Source organism: Anabas testudineus, chromosome 21 (assembly GCF_900324465.2).
Source record: "Anabas testudineus chromosome 21, fAnaTes1.2, whole genome shotgun sequence".
Lineage (NCBI taxonomy): Eukaryota > Metazoa > Chordata > Actinopteri > Anabantiformes > Anabantidae > Anabas > Anabas testudineus.
The window spans coordinates 10,240,606-10,261,264 of record NC_046629.1 but is presented as its reverse complement, the minus strand read 5'-3'; the positions used below and the strand labels follow the sequence as shown (position 1 = coordinate 10,261,264).

Sequence of the window (20,659 nt, the reverse complement as noted above, 5' to 3'; positions counted from 1 at the left end):
TTCAACAATGGAACACAATACATCTTTACTGTTCATCATTGTGGAAAATGTATGAATACATCAAAAACATCAAAACATGAAACAAAAGGGACAGTGACAATGTGTAAAAACAAACACAGCATAATCCAAGATATGATTGACATCTAATCTTTGTCTTTCTGCCTCTTTGTGTCTCAAGTGGTGAAACTGGCTCTGGGAAAACAGAAGCATGCAAGCACATAGTGAGACACCTGACAGCTCGCTCCAACCTCAAAGGCTTTGCACTGGAGCCCAGAATGAAAAATGTAAGTCTAGACCTGCCTGTCTTTTAAATGGGTGTCCTAAAGAGTCTCATATGGCCAAGGAGTATGTGATGTACTGTAAAGGGACTGTCTCGAATCCTTTGTTGTTATCTTGCCCCTGTTTCTGTATTTTAAGTTTATAGTTGTGTGTTGTTCAAAGCAAAACTGACTGGATGACATGCTGATATGCTTTGTCCTGATGTGCATGCCTGCTTGTTGTTTCCTCCCTCAAGTGCTCAAATACATATAAAAGAGCCAACACAGTGTTTATATGTGTGGAAATGTATCAATGTTTTTCTGTTGGTTGGGCATAGAATAGATGTACAGTATGGATTAGTTCACCCCAGTATGGGAGAACAGCTTGAAGTGTTTTTTTATAACTATTTATTTGTCAAAGACATCACTACAACATTCAGACCCTATGATAACATCAACATTAAGGCGATTCTGACTCTCTATGATGTTAATTCTTTAGGACTGAACCATTTTCAGCAGAGAAAATTGTCTGGGCGTCCCTCTCCTCCATTACAAAATTAATATTGTTAAAGCCTAATACATTATTAAAGCTCCATATCCCCTTCACGGCATAGTCTTCAGTGAACTGGGAGGGACTATAATACTAACATATTCTTTAGTAGAAATCTGTAGAGAAATAAACTGACACATTTTATTTAAGGAAAACCAGTTAAAAACATAAAAGAAAAGAAAATGTAGTTTAGGAAAGCATTTAGTTTATTATTGTACGTTTCCCAGTTTTTGTGGCAAAGATAATGATAAGTTCCACTTGCTAAACATATTATTCACCAAATCTGCATCAGTTAGGTAACAAAACAGTGCGTAGCCTTGGAGTATAAGTCATCGTTATGTAGTCCATAACTGGGTTAGATCACTCTCTAACTCTCTAGGGACATAAAATACTCTTTAGTATAGTTAATGGATGTATATTGACATCTAGTGGTAGAAAGTGAGATTTAAAGATGTGTTATGCAAAAGTACATTTCATTATTTTGGAAATTAACAATGACAAGCATTAATTATATTATATTTTAATTACATTAATTAGATTATAATTAGATTATAAAGCACCTGTAATCTTTCTATTGCTGTGATGGAATATGCAGGTGAACTGTATTCTTGAAGCCTTTGGACATGCAAAGACACCAAGGAACAGTAACTCAAGCCGCTTCATCAAGCTGTTGACCATCCAATACTGTGAGAAAAGGAGGACACCGCTCAGAGGTAGCATACAATTTTGTCACTTTAGAGAGTTTGCAATTTTATTTTGACTTTGAAATACATTGTTTTTTATTCTATACGAGGGCAGTGAGATAAAGAGAATATTATCATTACATTGCACTTCATTCTTTTACTTTTAATTTGCCATTACTAAAATATTTTCAGAGGACAATTTTTATCTTCATTTATCCTATAAATTTTTGATTATTTAATTAAATAAGTTACCTATTCACCAAGATAATTGAGAAATTGTCTTTGCTTTCTCAGTCTACATTGCCCTACAGTGACCTTACAGGTATTCAGTTTCAAAATGTAAAAGATCAGGTGCACAATTGTGAAATCACCAGCAGGGGGCAGTAACAATCTATGGGTTTACTCTCATGGTGTCACCTTATTTGACCCCAGTTCATTAGATCAGAGAGTAGTGGCCAATAAACAGTAGTCATAAATTCAGAAAATCAGTATATTTAGAAGTACTTTAATTTATAATGAGCACTACTAAAATGATATTTACACTGTCCTGTTATTAAGTATGCATCATTTGTTTGTTAAGCCCATGTATACACATACCTGCTGGAGAAGTCTCGTCTGGTCCACCTGCCTCCTCATCAACACAGCTTCACCATCTTCTATTTGATGGCTGAAGGGCTGTCAGCTGAGGAGAAGAGTGCAGTTTATCTCAACAATGTCCTGGCTCATAGGTAAGTGGCTGTTGGCTGCCAACTTTCAACATCCCACCTCCTTAGTATGTGCACATTTAGGACATACATTTACTTTTGAATTTGTGTTATACATTCCTACTCATCAGTCTGAGTAGCACGCTAGCTCTTGTGTCTGTGTGCCTTTGCTTGGTGTATATGATTCAGTGATGCAATTTTGTGACTGGTGTTTTATAATATTATGCTTAAAGCTATTTCATGACCCTTTTTCGGTCTAGGTCTCACATTCACAGTAACAAAAGTGAAAATATAGTATTTGAAATCTATCAACCTGTCATTTAATTGTTTTTGTGGTTGTAGTATTTGCCTAAATACATATTTCTGTATTTACTCCAGGTATCTCAGTGGAAACCAGGGGGACAATCCTCCAGTAGCTACAGCTTCTGCTCAAAGCAGGGAACGCCTTGCAGCAGTCAAACAAGCCCTGCGATCCCTCGGCTTCAACAAGCAGGTATTGATTGGTGCTGCATATGGCCTCAGTTTATTCTAAGGTTATTGAGGGCAAGGATAATCAAAAGTGATGACAAATCTGAAATAGCTACTTTGCAGTCATTGATGAGATTCTTGCTGGTGCAAATAAGTCTATGTGTCTGAGACCTGTGATTGGAGCCTCCACAAAAGGGGTCCTTCAAGTGGCTGAATCTTTAAATTGTCCACATTCTAGACACACAGAAAGCAAAACTAATGGTTTTGGATTTTATGGGCTTTTTTTGGTCAATTCATAAAGTGAAATGTTTAAAAATTATTTTACCAGGTTTTACTGAGACAAGATTAATGTTGTGCCAGTAATACCTCCTAAATAATGAGTGGGTCACAAATAATTTCCCAACTTGATGAGGCTTGCACTTGCTCCATTAAACAATTGACCACAGCATAATCAATGGCGGGATACTGAGGGCTGCAAAGGACATTTGTTTCCTCCCAAATCAGGCACAAGAACGATTTTAAATGAGACAGGCATCATCCATTGTTACTTAATTGGCACAGACACAATGTCTGAGTTTTTTCAGGTCCCAAATTTCAAGCACAGCACATGATAATACCATATCAAATGTGTGACTAAAGACTGAAGACAGGATGTTGGTCCTAAAGCAGATACACAGTGGGCCATAGTACAGTCCATTCTGCACTCGACCGTTTGTGTTTCCAGCACATTATCGGGTTCTATTCTTAGATTTCCAGTCAGCATCTGTCAGCAGTGAGTGACCAACATTTCACCTTTTAATCCAGCAGCAGTCAATACACATAGGCAAGGTATATGAGACAGAGCCATAGATAGTGATATTATCAGAGGGCATAGTGTCCACTAGATAGGAGAGACTAAGGGAGTGGGGGAGCAGGAGTGGAAGTGATAGACCACCCATTGGTCTTTGTCTAAGCTCTCATCAGGGGACGACACCTAGTCCAGACCCAAAAGTCAATCATCATTACCGTTCCCTATTACTCCTTCTCTCTCCCTTGCTCCCTTTCTTCTCCTCCCTAAGCAGGGGGTCTCTCTGTGTATAGTGTCAGACAGAGACTAATGCTTGTGGTTATCTGTCACATATCAGCTCCAGTATCCTGCCTTGAGAGTAAGCACAAACATACATATTCCTACACACACACAAACACACACTGTCAACCTCAAATTTCCACTCAGGGCAGTGGTTAATGGGATGTTTTTGCATGTTGCAGTTTATTGAAGGATGTACAGTAGCTGGTTATTCTATGTGTTGGTTTTTTCAGAGCTGCCTGACATCCTTTCTGTCTCTCATTTTCCCTCTTTACCACTGTCTCTCTATCAGGAAATTGACTCAGTGTTTATGTTGCTATCTGCTGTTCTCCACATTGGGGACCTACGTTTTACTGCGTTGACAGATGCCGATACAGCCTTCCCTTCTGACCTGCAGCTGCTGGAGAGAGGTCAGTGCCCCTCTCACAACCATGGTCACTCTTCCACCCTGTGTGGAGGTGGGATGGGGTGGCGAGGATGGGTTCATCCAACACTTATCTTGTTTACCTCATTGTCAGAACTCTTTCCTATCTATTTCTGTCTTTGAGTTCTGCTTGACAGTGTGTCAGTCACCATCCAGATAGTCAACTTTTTCTGCATTTTCTGCAAAAATGTAACCATGACACAGAGAAAACACACACACACAGTTTACACTATTGGAGTCAGTGTTTTCGCTCTGTATGTCTCACTCTCTCATTTATGCAGCCATTGTGACCCCTGACCTTTTGTGAGATGGTAAATAACTGACATCAATGCCCGATTGGGAAAGAGTCTGTCATCGCCATGACTCGTGAAGTCAGCAAAGGGATATGGGGTGCTATCACCTGTTTCTTCTGTTTGTTTATAGGCTCTGCTCAGAAATTGAGTGATGACTCATTATTTCCAGCTCCACCAGTTGATTGTGTTATTTTGTTTTGATCCTGTCATCATGTCAGTGTAATTTATCCTGCCCTTATTTCTCTCTCCCTGTTCTCCTCTCCACAGTTGCTGGAATGCTGCAGGTGTCCTCGAGTGACTTAAGCACCGCCCTCACCTCTGACATTCAGTATTTTAAAGGTATTAACACACAAGCTTTCATCATCACTTGGCTAGTGCCTTTACTGCAAAGACATGTAGAGGAACTACTCATACTGTCGACGTTACAAATGTAGCTTTTAATTAGGTGCAGCACCTTTTTTAAAAGCAGCAGGGTGTCTCTGGCCAGTAGTGACTAGTCTGAAGGGAATTAGATATTTTAAATTGTCAAAACATTTTTCTGTAAGATGAAACAAGCAAGAATCAGTAATTACAGTCTGAAGTTTAAACTAGAAGTTGATGTTTTTAGTCTTATAAAATTGAAAAAATATATAATTATGTTTAGAGTTTCCATTATTGTGGCTAATTAATTTATAGAGTGAGAACTTTTAGTAAAAAAGGCACCTGTCAGAGCACCCTGGTGAACAAATGATGAAGTTGAAACATTGCAATGTTTATTTCTGAATTACTATAATAATAAATTATATTAGTCTTGCAATAACAATGACTAGTTAGAGTTTAAGCAGAAGTTGAGCATTGTGCATAAAATACAACAATCACTATTCTCTTTCATTACCAATAACCTTTGAATGTTTGGGGGGAGCAAAACCCTCTGAAAACATTTCCTTTTGTTGAAATACATGTCACATGATGTCATAGTAAACCTGTAATACTATGCTATCATTGTGCTATCATGTGAGTTGTCAAGTGCCATTGTGTTTTTGCATCCCCTTCGTCAGGTGACATGATCACTCGGCGCCACACAGTGGAATTGTCAGAGCAGTACAGAGACCAGCTAGCGAAGACCATCTATGGACGCCTCTTCAGTTATTTGGTTAACAGTATCAACGACTACCTGCAGGGACAGGACGACAGCGTTAGGTATAGCATTCTGTGTGGGCGTGTGTGTATTTAAGAACACCAAGGGGTGTTTTCACTGTAAACCACTAACAACATTTCTTTGGAAGCCCAGGCCGACGATAACTGTTATCACAAACACCACTGGTGTAGTATATCTGTCATCACATAACAGCAGTCACTCATTCAGGGCCTCTGGAGTGATTGTAGCATACATAGATTAGAGTGGAGGTTTGTAATAGTTTACATTGTATGACATACACATATTGGCATGTACATAAAATGGAAAAAAGTGAAGAAGGTACACGTGGAGGACACAACCAGTGTTTATCAAGAACACCCAAAAATACACACACACTAATACACACGCCATAGGATCTTTGGAATTGTTGTGAAGTCTTATCACACTCTGTCAGATAACCCGGGCTACATCTTCTGGAATGTGTTTGTCCTCTGCCTTGTTTACACGCTAACCACAGAATGTAATAAATGTATCAACCACACTTCTCATGGCACTCCCCATTCAGATGTGTTATTGCACACACATTCAGACACAAACATAACAATTATAATTTAACAAGTTCTCACTTTGATGCTAATGTAATAAATATTAATCTACCTCACTTTCTTTCAGTGATCCTGCCTTGGAAATTGGGATCTTGGACATATTTGGGTTTGAGGAATTTCAGAGGAATGGATTTGAACAGGTGGGACTATGTAAACTTTATTTAATTATTCTTTTCACACACACACAGACACACACACACTGCTGACAGATTATTTTTTATAATCAAGCCAAATATATTCATGGCATTCTGTGATTAACATCCTTGGCTGACTTTAGAAGGCTGTCCCGAGCTTCAGAAATATTTCTGACTAATATGAGGTTTTTTAGTTTCAAAAGATTTTAAACAAATTGCTAAAATATGTGGTATTTCATCCATTTTAGCCCAGACATTTGAGTCTGTAGTTGTAATGAAAGAGGTGAGGTCTGTGGCTGACTATGGTGTGATTTCCAGCTGTCCTCAAATGAACTTGACTGCCTGTGTGTGACATGTTGTAATAATAGACAACTTCAAACCAGAGCGTGCTTCTTTGTTTGTGTGCATGTATGACTAGTGTGATTTGGTTTTGGTGTGAGTCTTGGTTGTTTAGGTCACAGAGTAAGTTATTACTGACAATTGATCCAAAATATTGTTTTTGATGTGATGGGCACGGGGCCAGTTAGCACCATTTAGAATTAGGTTAATGTTAAGGTGAAGGTAAGGGCTGAAATTACCAATTTGGTTGTGTTGGTTAAGGTAAAGAGGCAGGGAATGCATGACGTCGATGAATGTCCATACAGAGAGTGTCTCAGGGTATAATTCATAGTACTTAAGAGGCTAAGTGCTAATTCCTGCTACTCAGAGTTTATGCTCGCTTCCTTTAGAGTTACCAGCTGTCACCCAGCATTTTATTAAGGCTAGTGTGTGTTTGCCTTTGTTTTGTGTGTGTGTGTATGTGTGTGTGACACTAAGATGTCACTGGTCTTACTATTTACTTTGATGTTGTTGACTCCAAGTGGGAGTGAGGTTGCATTACCTTTGCAGTTCATGTAATTGAGAAAGCAAGTGCAAGGAGAGAAGGGAGAGGAGGAGGCTAACCAAATATGTAAAAAAGAGAAACTCAAACATCAATCTGCTCAATACACCTACATAATCTACTGCCCAAAGAGCAGAGAAGAGGAGGGACACGATTTTTTTACAATAGATGAGGGACATATGTGACAAACAAACCTTCATACTCAGACATGTTTGTACACACACAGAGACACATGCACACTCATGAACAGCATGATCAGGGTCATTAGTGCTTGTTAATTAGAGCAGTGTTTGTCAGGGGCGCGATGTATGTGCTCAGCACTTTGCTAATGAGCTAACTCAATCAACCACCTGCTGGGACTAAGCCTTTAATGGGGTAGGCTAGCTTGAAGACGAGGCAGACACACAGATGAAAGAAAAGCAGGACTATAGCTGTCTGCACCACAGACCAGCACACCTCTACACCAGCACATTTCAAGCAAGCAGGCTATGAAACTAAATGCTAGCCACCTCACAATCAAATAAGTGCCTCTAGAGACAAACTCAACCGGGTTTATTTATGATTTACACACTTCCAGTAAATCAGCTTTTCAATTACTGCATATATCTTATGTCAAAGCTAAATGCCACAGGACTTTGATCATAAAGATGCAGTACAAACGATAGATGCATCAGATCCTGGGTGACAAGTTCACTCTAAGATTATAGCACTGTATGTTCTGAGGCTTTAGGTTCAGGAAAAGTTTAAACAGGTCTGCTAATGCAGGTTGCTGTCCTGTGTGGTTTCACTTCATCTTCTATGTTCCTTCTCATTTTGTCAGTGTGACAAGTTACAGTCTCTGCTTCAGAATTAGAAACACTCACTAGACGAACAATCCCTTTTACTCATGCTGTGATTAGGTGACTATTAGGTTAGGAAGAGTTCATGTCTGTAATATGTCTTCATAATACAGTGAGATACCAGAAAGACAAATATCTTTTGCTTTCTTTTCCATGCCTGAGCTTTTCACAGGCAGGTGTGTTACAGTAGTTGTCACTTTGTTGTTGTCCACAACACATTATGTTTGAGATTATATTCATGTATGTTTTCTTTTAAACCATTTAGCGGCATGTATCTTACATAGTTCATAATGTGCACTGAAGTGTGTGTTTATAGGTTCACGTGTGTGTCTAAGTGAGTGCTGTGTGCATTCCAGCTATGTGTGAACATGACCAATGAGCGGCTAAGGCAGTACGTCTCTGAGGTGCTATTCCAGCAGGAGCAGGCTGAGTGTCTACAGGAGGGCATTCCCATGGACAACCCACGCTCCCCTGGAAACCAGCCAGCCGTTGTGGACTTCTTTCTTCAGGTACTGTTTTTTTCTGACCAGTCCAGTCCAGTGTGGTCTGTCATAATGCAATTCAACATTGTCAGCCCACCTAAAGTTTTCAATATTTAAAATCTCTCAGCTAAATTAAGTCCACTGACATTTTCATTAAAATGTTTTTCACAATTTGGAATGTTTTTACTCATTTTTTTATAATTGTAGTTTTACTTGAAGCTGAGATATCCAGCAAAAAATGTAACGTGAGAAACAGAAAATGTGAATCAAGTTGCAATAATTTGACGCCCAGGGTGCTACTGTAAGTGCTAAAGATACATCCATACGACTGGGATTATGGCTGTAGACCTTAGCTGAACGTTTTCCCCTTTAAATCCTTTCAATTATTTTGTACCATTTGTCTATATTATCTCTATCAATAATAAACAAGGAAGTGGGACTGGAGTGTCACAAGAATGGTTTCTGACTGTGATTCATATAAATATCAGATGAGCATTTCTTTGTTCCCCCTCCAGAAGCCTCAGGGACTGCTGTGTCTGTTAGACGAAGAGAGCCAGAGTCTGCGGCCAGTTGAGCAGAACCTGTACAAGAGGCTTTCGGCCCAGCTGGACTCTAATCCAACTCATGGTCTCTCTCTCACCACCAAGGATGGCAATGGAAACCCCCCACCTAAAGACCAGGGCCCAGCCTTTATTGTCAGCCACTATGCTGGAAAGGTCTGTCTGTGTTACTCATGTAATTGACTCTGAATTACATTGCTAATTAAGACTTAAATTTATTGTGTTCCCTGTAGACACTATACAGCAACAAAACCTTTAATAGACAAAACAGAAAAACACATAGAAATGTACTGAGTAAGCATGTAATTGAATGTGCATGTATGATTTGTTTTTCCACCAGGTTTCATATGACCTCATGGCATCCCTCACAAGAAACAAAGACTCCTTTCCACAGAATCTCTTGTTTACAATGAAGTGTAAGTGCCCAATCAATAACACACATATGAGCGCATTGTGGTGCCAGAGAGCATTTGATCACAAAGATACACTCTTGTCTAGAATGCCATCACACAAAACCACTCTTTGTGTAAGTGTGGATTTGTTTTTATGTGCATTTCAATTTATCTGTAGCAGACAGCACCGTCTGTGCGTAAATTGTCTATAGAAGGTGCCAGATGTAGGGTGTTGTGGTTTGTGCGACACAGGCAGTCATTGTGTGAATGCCAGGCTAGCCTTGCGTCCAGCAGCCTAATTGCTATAATTTCCATGATGAGGCTAATCTTCTAAAAGCTAGCCCTTCACGCACACTTGGCTGGTATCCCTTCGTCTGACTGAGCTGATGCTTTGCTGCCATTCATACACACACACTGACATGCGGCGTGTGCCAGTGTGTGTGGTGTCATCCCCTTACCTTAAAACTAATAGGAAGGCAGAGGGTGTAAATCATCATTCAGGTGGTGGCATTGCTTTAAATGACAAGGCAATTACCTTGAAGCTTAATATTAGTCCAGCTTATGTTTGTTTTTCTTTAGCACACCTACCTGTCATCATCCCCTTCTGCCGCTCTCTCTTTCTGTCAGCCTTATAGATAGGAGCCACACACCCACATCCACACACATGTTGTTTGGCTTTCTGAATGAGCTCATTGTTGTTGTGGACCGCTCCACGTGTTGTCGAGTGGCATGGTCCACCCCCTTCTTATTGCCTAACTGATTGTTTACATCAGACCTAGCTTCATGTGTTCTCTCAACTCTCACTCTTCTTTCTTTCTTTCTTTCTTTCTTTCCTTCCTTTCTTTCTCTCTGGTCATCCCACCTCCTCTTATTCTCCTCCACCCACTTACTTCCACCAATGCTGTTGCCTCTTTTCACTGTTGTTTTCTTTTCCTCCCTCTCAATGTGTATGTGTTTTGTGCCCGGCAGCCAGTGAGAGTGTGTTACTGCAGCAACTCTTCCAGTCCAAGCTGACTCAGACTGGTTCTCTGGTGCCAGCTGCCCAGGGCCGCATAGGACTAAGGGGGCCTAAAGCTGCCTTGTTGCTCCACAGGATGCCATCAGCCTCCCTTGTCACTGCCAGCTCTTTGCCCCAAAAACCCCGGAGGTACCATGACCTTACCAAGGTACAGCACACTTTTCACAGTGTGGTGAGTCTAGTCCTACAGTGTCCACTGTATATGTAACTACTGTACATATAACTACTCATTTGGCCAGTAGAATAGTGTCAGACATTCAGTCACTATCAGTCAGTAGCTCTTGTTCAAACTGGAACCTGCCTTGTGTGCAGCTGGATGGAAAAAATTATTTCTAGAGAAAATATTTAATCTACTTGCTATGTGTAAACCTTTGGGAATTGGATTTCTCATGATGTACATTTAGGAAAGTATAAATCACACAACTGATAAAAATATTCTTTTTAGATCTTATCCAGTCTCCCTTACATTTATTTAAAATTGTCTTCAATGTTTTGTGGAGCACATGCCAAACACAAAAAAAGACTTGCTGGTTTCATAACCTCCTGGGGGTCTTGCTTGCCGTCTCCATTGCTCATTAAGCATTTAGTGCTAAGGCTTATGTAAGACCCCTTTAAACTTTCTAAACTGATCCAGCAGCTGTATACCAAATGTTAGGCAAATTTGCAATACTGCACTGGCATATCCCAGATAACTAATTTGCTTAATGCAAAAGCTTTATACCCTGTAAAGCAGCACTTCCTCTTCACAGATGAGATAAGGTTCACACTGAGCATGTGTGACAGGAATGAAAGAGTCTCGAGAAACCATAGTGCACATTGGGTTGTTGAAGGTCTGGGGAGATATATCCTTGGAGGGCCACACATACCTAGCCAACAGTACCTGCAAGGTACCGGGTTGAAATGACATTATGTATTGGTGCATCCACTGCTACCAAGTACCACCACTGACTACCCAAGAGCTCAGCCATGCCCATGATTTAGTGTGTCCTGAGCAGTCTATACATTTTACAGTGAAGTGGGCTCGGGCTCAGAAGTATCATGTTTTGTTCTCTGGCTCTTTTCATTGCAAGATGTTAAAGAAGAAAGGGTCGAGCTCGTTCCTCCAGCGACTAGAACGGTGTGGGCCCATCACAGTGGCTGTCCAGCTGAGGGTAAGAACCATTCCCGTTGCACATGAATGTCCCTGTCATAATTTGTATGTGCTCTAGATGTCATCTTCGTGGACCTTTCTACCACACTAATTTCCTTGCAGAGTCGAGAGGCGTGCAGGTTAGGTCCTGAGTTCCCAGTACATGTGAATTTAAATGTTTGTCCGTCTGTGTGTTAGCCTGTTAATACACTAGCAACTGACAACAGGCTTCAGCTACTTGTCATATGAGATGGTACAAGGATACAACTGAACAGCTTATCTAGAAAACTAGAAAGCAAATCTGCTTTTACTGCTAGGGGAAAGCCTATGTATAAACGAATTTAATGTTTTGATGGTAATCACACAAAACATCTTTCTTTTTTTTCACTGTAGTAAATGCATCCTCCCATACCCACTCACAGTCCTCCACTGAACATTATTTTTACTCATAGACAAAACAGTCTTTATAACAATGCTGTGCCATGGCATATTCAGAATAGCATACTGTGATTTCATAACTATATAAAGTAACCATAATATTCAGTTGGAGGAGAGCAGTTTAATGTCTGCTTGTGACGCAAAAAGACTAAAATCTGCTCAGAGAAGCAGTACCTTTGGTTTGAATGAAGCCAGTGTGTTGCACAATCATAGTTGTGGGCTTGTGGTCAACGGGACCCTTGGGGAATGGCAGGGAGGGAGAGAGTAGGCTGAAAAATGATGCTGTACCAAGCCAAACATGAACCCCTCCACATGAATGAATGAACAATGAACAACAGCCACTGTGTGTCATGCACATGCATTTGTGTGTGTGTGTGTGTTCATGTGCATACTGAATGCTGGTAATGACGTTCAAAGATGAGGGGCGAGGTGTTCAGTGTTGTAACTAAGGGTATGGAGAACATAGACTGACGTCAGTCAGAGGAGTGGCAAAAACACAGATGTAAGTGTTTACGTGTATGTTGATGTGTGTGTGTGTCTGTGTGCGCTTGGATGCAGAATTAGTGAGTTCAGGGTTTGAAGAAAAGCTTGTTCACACTTTAGCAACCCTAGCAAAGAGCTCTTTGTGTTTTTCTTCCTCCAGAGGAGAAACGCACAGCCAAAGATCAGACCACTTTGTCACAAACACAACGTGATCTCACTCCAATTACAACATCAAAGGAGCCAGAGAGCAATTCCTTTTCCTTTTGTACTATTTACTGTACAAGATCTCTTCTAACTCAGACACTAATAAATGTTAATTAGAGCACAACATTGAGTTTTTAATATTCTGTCAGGATTGAAAAATGGCTGCTTTTCACTGTATCTTTTCTTTTTCCTTTCTCAGAACTCCCTGTCAGAAGTGATCAGTAAACTGCAGGCTTGCACTCCCCACTTTGTTGAGTGTGTTCGCCCCAATGTCAGCGGTCAGCCAGACAGTTTTGATAGCTTCCATGTGTCTACCCAGCTGCAGTACATCGGGGTACTTGAGATGGTGCGCGTAATCCGGTATGGATACCCTGTCCGCCTATCATTCCCAGGCTTCCTCAGCAGGTCAGTGCAAGAGCATGTACTGCAACTATTATCTTCTGAAGTTGTATCTCTACATGTTGATTCCCCTTCTCTCATAGCCAATTATTCTCTCTCAGCTTTTTCTTTAAGGAGAAAATGATTGTCCTGCTTCATCACTTTATCTCAGTGATCTGAATTGGTCAAACACATTACCCTCCCAGCAGGTCACTGTGATCTCTTGTAGTTGTTATATGAAAGAGCAGGCAGGTCAAAGGGAGATGAAAGTTTGACAGCATATGCTTTATCTATTAGCAGATAAATGCAAAGATAGACCAGACAGGTTCACATACTCACATGCAGGGTGGCCCATTTGCAAGTCACAGCAACCTTCATTGATAGAAGTGCACGCTAACCTTGAAAGGCTTTGAGAGTATGATGGGAGTCTGATGAATGTCACTATCACATTTCCTAAGTCATCCCGACAGACATTTAACAGTTGGTTCTGTGTACGGTCGCTGTGTCCCACATTTAAATGTTAGTCATAATAATCTCCATCACCTCTGTTCTTTCCTCTGCCTCTATATTTCTGGTGGTCCCTGTACCCAAGAACATATTATGATGTGTATCTGCCACACCACCTCCACTATATTTCTGTCTCACTTTCTGTGCCTAACAATTTGTGTTCCTGTTCCCCTGAGTCCCCTGTTATTTATCACTGTCTTCCTATCTCTTTTCCATCCCCAGTTTATCTCTTGTTCTCTTGCTCTCTAAAAGTTAAAGAGAATTAACACAAATAATAAAAAAGGACAAAGCTGGACATGATTGTAACACCCTCCCACCTCCAACCCCACATCCGACCCACACACATTCCTGTAGTTGTGACACTTGAAGATAAAAAAAATTAACACGACAAAATCACCCAAACTCCTGGGTCTTTAAAAATATCTCTTGGCTTAAATTTTATTTTCGTTTTAAGACCACTAATAACCCAGCAACTTGTTTTATTTGTAAAACTTTAATTAGAGGCAATTTTGAAGATACAGACTCCTCCAAAGGTTTCTGGACACATTTGTGACCCTGAAATTATGTTTCAGTTGACGCAAGTTGGCTAGTAACTAGCTAAGGAATTAATGATAAAAAAAAAAAAAAAAAAAACGTAGCTACCAAACCACAATTTATTCAGTAGATGGTTCAAGTGTGCAGCATCTATCCTGAAATCAAGGATCAAGAATATTAATTAATTAATTTTAATAGCAATATCAATGTCTACAAATGAAAGAGACACTCATAACAAAAAAACCTGAACCAGGAACTAACTCTGGAGACATAGGCCCGTGTAAATGGTGAGATGATGCAGCCACGTGCTGTGTGATAAGTGTCAACAGTGTGTGTGACCAGTAGATAACTGAGCATCACAAGGGCCAACATGTTGCCAAAAGGGGAAAATTAACTATTAACTATTGCTGTGCATAAACCAGTGTCTGTGATGTCAATAGTATGCATGCATATGTGTGTTTTCAGTGCACTAGTCAGGCATCCGGTATGCTAAAGTAATTTGTAATATGACTGGTGCCTGTATTGCAGGGTTTTGCTGTGCAGCTGCATAGTTATGTCAGTGTTGTTTGGCTAAAATTTGTGACATGTTTTCTGACATGCAACAAAGGCACCTTAACCATTCAGCTATCAGGATGCCCCCAGAAGATAAAGATTCTTTATAACATTTTATAAAGTAAATTATAGCCACTCCAGCCAACAATCCAATGATATTGTACAGAAAACAGCAATGAGTGTATAGGCAGGGGGAACCATACATTTTACAGGAAGAGGAAACCTTCTGCAGCTGGTAAACTGAGTGGATACATAAACCTTTCTATGAGCGCTTCTTTATTGTATTTCTCCATAGCAGGTGTCTCTGTAATGCAGAGGGAGTGGAGATGATCAGAGGTGGTCAAGTACTATACCACAGGGGCTCTATTGCCAAGCTGACAGGGGTATGATAGAAATAGAACAACCCAAATCCCCTTCTTTAATTGCAGAGGCAAGATTGATGAGCTGGTGCTTGATTGGTTGGGGCTCAGCAGAAACTCATCCACATATCATATTGGTTGAATGTACAATAGAGAAAAAGACATAAAGACATTCAATCAAATCACTACTATGTTTTAATCACTAATGCATTTCTGCCTAGCAGTGGTTTGTGCGCATTGTGTATAGATGCTCATGTTTTGTGTTCATACAAATGGACCTTTTGTGTGCCTTTGTCATTGTCCTGCTGTTTATACATTAGGGCCATGTTTAATTTAAGTGGCTGCCACTCACAAAGACACTAGTCAGCCCTGCCCAACTGTCATTCACATCTCTCTCCACCAGTGGGTTCAACACAGACAGAGCCAATGAATGAACACAGCCTTGGCCAAAGAGGGAGCTGCCGCAGAGCGGGGGTGGACTACACTGCTGTCTCCACAGAGCTCTTTCTCGTTCCTTTTCTCATTCTTTTCTCACATTCTCTCATCTATACACCATTTTATTCTTGCTGTCTATTTCCTCATTTATGTCTTTTCATCTCTACCTTTTTCTCTAATGGGCACAATTTTCACATTCCTTTTACTCTTTTCGTTTGTCACTCTTTCAGTCCTGGACCTTGACTAAGCACAAAGAGAGACCCATAAATCTGTCATTAATCTTCAGGTTGCTATGTTCTAGTGAACACAAACACGCCAGTGTGTACACAAAAACACACATATATTGGAACCATCCAGGCCACTTCATTAGGTCATAGTGGTCACCTGAGGTGAATAACATTAGTGACCTGGTAACAAGAGGGATTTGTGAGGAAATCACTTTTATTGTTGTTTTTATTTTTCTTTTATTATACAATGTGCGTTTTGTTGTTTTGCTTAGTTTATTTTTTGCCAGTGTTTCAGGTCAAATACTACCACTTGAACCCTGTTTCTCTAAATCTCAGTTCTCCATATACACTGCCTGTCAAAAAAAAGTCACCACCTGGATTTTACCAAGCAAATACAGTGACAAGAAAATGTATGTACCTTTGGAATTTCAGCATTAATTTCTCATAAAATGTGATGTGATTTTCATCTAAGTCAAAATGGTTGACAAATATAATTTGCCTAAGACAATAACACAATAAAATTTGTGATCTTTCATGTCTTTATTGAGACAACCATAAAAACCTCATAGTGATGAGTGGAAAAAGTATGTTCACCCTTAGAATTAATAACTGGTTAACCCCCACTTGGCAACAGTAATTTCAATCAGGCGCTTCCTGTAGCTGGGAATCAGACCTCATCATTCAGGAGGAATTTTAGTCCATTCTTCCAGGCTGAACTGCTTTAGCTCTGTCATATTCTTTGGACATCTCATGTTTGTGGGTCTCTTCAAGTTGTTCCATAGCATCTCTATTGGGTTGTGTTCTGGGCTCTGACTTGGCCACTCCAAAAAGCAAATGTTGTTTTTCTGAAGCCCCTCTGTTGTGGGCTTCGGTGTTTTCGTTTTTTTGTCCTGTTGCATCACCCTTCTACAGAGTTTCAGCAGAAGTACAGACATTCATTCACAAGACTTTTTTGATACACTTACATACAGTACCCAATCACTGCAAGATGGCTAGGCCTTGATGCAGCAAAGCATGCCCAAATCGTGATGTTTCTTCCACCTTACTTTACGATTAGGATGATGTTTTCATGATAATATGCAGTGCCCTTTTTTACGCCAAATGGAGTGCTGTGTGTGAGTAGTTAAATCTCAGATTCGTCAGTCCAAAAAACATTTGCCAATACCGCTGTGGAGTGTTAATTTGCTCTTTGGCAAACTTCAGGCAAGCAGCAATGTTTTTTTTTAGTTTGTGGTGTCCTGCCATAGACACCCTACTTGTTCAATGTTTTACCTACTGTAGACTCATGAACATGGATGTAGCCAGTTCTAATGATGCCTTCAAATCTTTGTCCGTTACTCTGGGTTGTTTCTTTACCTCATTCATGAGTGTTTATTGTGCTCTTGGGGTCATTTTGACTGGCCGCCCACTCCTTGGTAGAGTAGCTACAGTACCAAAGTGTCTCAGTTTGTACATTTTTTGCCAAACTGTAGTCTGGTGAATTTCTAACGTATTTGAAATCACTTTGTAATCCTTTTCAGCTTTATGTAAATAAACAATTCTTGATTGTAGATCCTCTGAAAGCTCCTTTTGGTGAAGTATGGCTCACATAAGCATATTCTCCTTGTACGGAGCAAACTCAAAAAGTTTGAGTGTTTTTTGTCAGTCAAAGTAGCTCTAGTCCACGTTCACATACCTTTTCTACTCACACTGCAAGATTTTTATTGTTGTTCTCAATAAAGACATGAAAGAAAATGATAAAATTCCAAAAGGTTCACATACTTTTACTTGACATTGTAGAAAGGAGCCTCCCACTGGATAATTACTGCATGAATGATTATGTTTTAGCTGGCAACAAGAGTGATGGGTGCATCAGGGTAAGAAGAGAGGCAGATTAAGTGATGCACCTATCATGCCTAGTACCTACTGTTCAAGCCTGTAGGGGCAGTGCTATGATCTGGGGTTGCTACAGTTGGTCTGGTCTAGGTTTAGCATAGAATCTTTGGGATATGCTGGAAAAGACAGCTCACATTGCTTTGTGGCTAGCTCCAAGTGGAGTCGGTCTTTGTTTTCCACCTTTCCAACCATGCCTAAACTTTTCATAGGCTATAACATAAAACAAACATAAAATGATATCTAACTACTGCAGTGAGTATCTAGAACACTACACAGCCAGTAGGCTTTGACAATGTGAAAGAAAGTAAAAAGTTTGATGGATAAGAGCAGTTGCCTTCAACCACACCTTAACCACCTTAGTTACACTACTCTCACTTGTCTGGAAGTTGAGTCATGGCAACTGGACTTCCTACTTGTTAGGTTGAGTCCAGTTGCCATGACTCAACTTCTAGACAACTTCACCTGGACGACTGAGAATCTTCACCAACTAATACTCACTTGCCACTTATGGTTCTTAGGTCACAGAGAACTACATTAGGACCCTGTAGCTCTCCATTTAATGTCTTATCAAAGGGGTGGTTTCCCTTTTTCTTCTCCACGTTAAGCTCTCTTGGGTCTTGTAAAAACAGAGACCATCAATGGTTTTCATATCCTCATAGCGGAGGTCATGGGTTTACGGAGTTCATTGTGTTTTATAGGCCCAGGGGGACAGTGTGTGCTGTCTGCAGGACTGGCATTACCATACACAGAGAGGGTTAGGGAAAGTTCATACAGACCCCACTCCTGCAAATCAAACACATCCTACATTCACATGCACTCACTTACTCACTGTTGACAACACAAGTGGTTTATGCTTTCAGCCATCTGCTTGTTATTTTTGCCTCATCAGATATGTGACATCATCGGCTGGTTCTACCCGTCATTGATGATAGAAGAGATAGAGCCCCGACTGCTAAAATGCTCTGAGCAACTGATATGGAGTTTGTCGTATTTGTGTATTGATTGGCGGACATTCCTGTATCATTCAGAGTTGCTGACTTACTTTACCTTGTGATTAACTTTATCAAGCTTAAATCAGTAATTTTAAATTCTAACATACATTCTTTTATTATGTGTCTGTATAGACAAAGGTGAAAAGGTTTGTTTACCAGCTATCTAGTCAGAACTCAACAGCATATATACAATATTTATAACATATTCACATTAGGATTACCACACCCACTGTAATGGTTTGCACTAGTTGATGAACACACACTACTGTGTCATTTGCAGCTGATTGCATAATGTGTTGCTCCATTTTCCCATCATAAAATTAGAGGCTAAGCCTTTGTAACACTGATTCTTTTGTAATTGTTCTACAAAAGACAACTTTACTTTCAAAGCACATCTTCTGTCAGTTTAACACTGCTCATCCATTTATATCTAAACATAATTTCCAACCTATATAAAAACATCCCGAGTTAGGTACATATAAATAGCTGTATATTTTCTCTCTGTGAATTCTATATCAATATAGCTCCCTTTCCCTTTATCCACTCTAACCTCAGGCACAAACAAAACCACTGTCTCCATCCAGCTGACAGTTCATAGCAACTGTTGCCCAGGGCCAATAGGAACAGATGCTCTTTGGCTGGTCTGCTGTATGACCTCCCTGACCTGTGCACCCATTGTTTCTGAAAAGAGGCGGTGTCACATTGTCTCGTTGAAATTTTAAATTTGGCCCTTTTAGGTCTTTTGTCTTGACAGGTCTGATATTTTCTGTTTTTCTTTGCGTGTCTCAGATATAAAGACCTTGTCGTCCCAACATTGGGAGACAAGAAGAAATTGTCACCAGAGGAGAGATGTCGCTCAGTCCTGCAGCAGTCCAAACTCCAGGGATGGCAGGTGTGTGTGTCTCTCTTTCTCCTTCCACCAATAACAAAAGATTTGTCAAACGCCTTAATCCCTGACCCTCGAACTGAAAGATCCCATGGAATCTTTGAAAGCTAGTTCCAGCTGTCCCATCTCATCATAATTCTGCTCACACAGCAGCGTGGACTCCTCTGCCCCCCCCTTTCTGCCCTGACTCCCAGACTGCTGTTGTGTCTGAGTTTCTGACCCTACAGGTCACATGAGCGCTTGCCTCACACATACACACTCCTTAACAATGCTGTCCAGACACCTATTCTTACAGCCCTGTTTACACACTCACGTAACTCCTACAATTAGCATGTGCTGGAATGAATAGTGTCTATCGGCATATGTTACCCCCACAATTCTGAGTACTTGGTATAGAATGACCTCCGTCACCCACCAAATGCACCCTAAGATCAGGAAGTGAATGTAGTGTTAACATACACGCCCACACCCTGCCCATACGCCACACCCGCCTATTATTACACATCACTACTCTTCCATCTTTCAAATAACAAGTCACACACTTGTGAGATTTCCAACTGAAAACAGACTCACAAGGTCTGCTAGCTCCTTCCAAAAAGCTGAAGATGAGGCCAGTGTTGTGTGTGACTAAACTTTTGCATACGCTTTTCATGAAAATATATGTTATGTTTTGTGTGTAGATGGGCAGCAGTAAAGTGTTTCTGAGATACTGGCAGGCTGACCAGCTCAACGACCGCTGTTACCAGCTTCATAAAAAGATCATCACTTGTCAGAAAGGTAATACCCAAAATATTGAACCAGCAACAAAGATGTATTTTAGAATTTGTTTGTCTCTAACATTTACATCTCCCTCCCATGTCTCAGTGGTGCGTGGCTGGCTGGCCAGACAGAGAGTTCAACGCAGACTGTCCTTACAGCAGAAAGAGGAATGCAGTGTCCAGCGTTTCCTGCAGGGGGCAGAGGATATGGGGATGCGAACATATGACCAGCTGGTCATCCAAAATGCATCCGATATTGCACGAGAGAGCGACCGTCTGCGCTGCCATGGCAACAGCCTTCTCAGCACCATTGGCAACAGCCCACCACTTGGAGAGCGGCCTGAGCCAGTGGGCAAGGAGGAGGATCAGCCTGTCAGGCGGTAAATTAGCAAACACCTTCACACACAGGGGAATTAGGTATTGGATTAGC

The 20,659-nt window shown here is 40.6% G+C and overlaps 1 protein-coding gene across 2 annotated transcripts in view; it reads left to right on the top strand.

Moving 5' to 3' along the window:
- myo16 (myosin XVI) overlaps positions 1–20,659 on the top strand; it is a 64,691-nt gene that overhangs the window by 29,303 nt on the left and 14,729 nt on the right. For both annotated transcript variants that reach the window (XR_003299834.1, XM_026377303.1), the window contains exons 14-30: positions 179–284; positions 1,403–1,520; positions 2,071–2,218; positions 2,573–2,687; positions 4,021–4,138; positions 4,713–4,784; positions 5,483–5,624; positions 6,235–6,307; positions 8,377–8,529; positions 9,018–9,218; positions 9,403–9,478; positions 10,424–10,620; positions 11,543–11,623; positions 12,926–13,131; positions 19,375–19,477; positions 20,152–20,248; positions 20,336–20,609. Coding sequence is in view for 1 of the 2 variants with exons in the window: in XM_026377303.1 (XP_026233088.1) it covers positions 179–284; positions 1,403–1,520; positions 2,071–2,218; positions 2,573–2,687; positions 4,021–4,138; positions 4,713–4,784; positions 5,483–5,624; positions 6,235–6,307; positions 8,377–8,529; positions 9,018–9,218; positions 9,403–9,478; positions 10,424–10,620; positions 11,543–11,623; positions 12,926–13,131; positions 19,375–19,477; positions 20,152–20,248; positions 20,336–20,609 (2,280 nt within the window). In the remaining variant the exon portion in view is untranslated. The remainder of the gene's footprint in view (positions 1–178; positions 285–1,402; positions 1,521–2,070; positions 2,219–2,572; positions 2,688–4,020; positions 4,139–4,712; positions 4,785–5,482; positions 5,625–6,234; positions 6,308–8,376; positions 8,530–9,017; positions 9,219–9,402; positions 9,479–10,423; positions 10,621–11,542; positions 11,624–12,925; positions 13,132–19,374; positions 19,478–20,151; positions 20,249–20,335; positions 20,610–20,659) is intronic.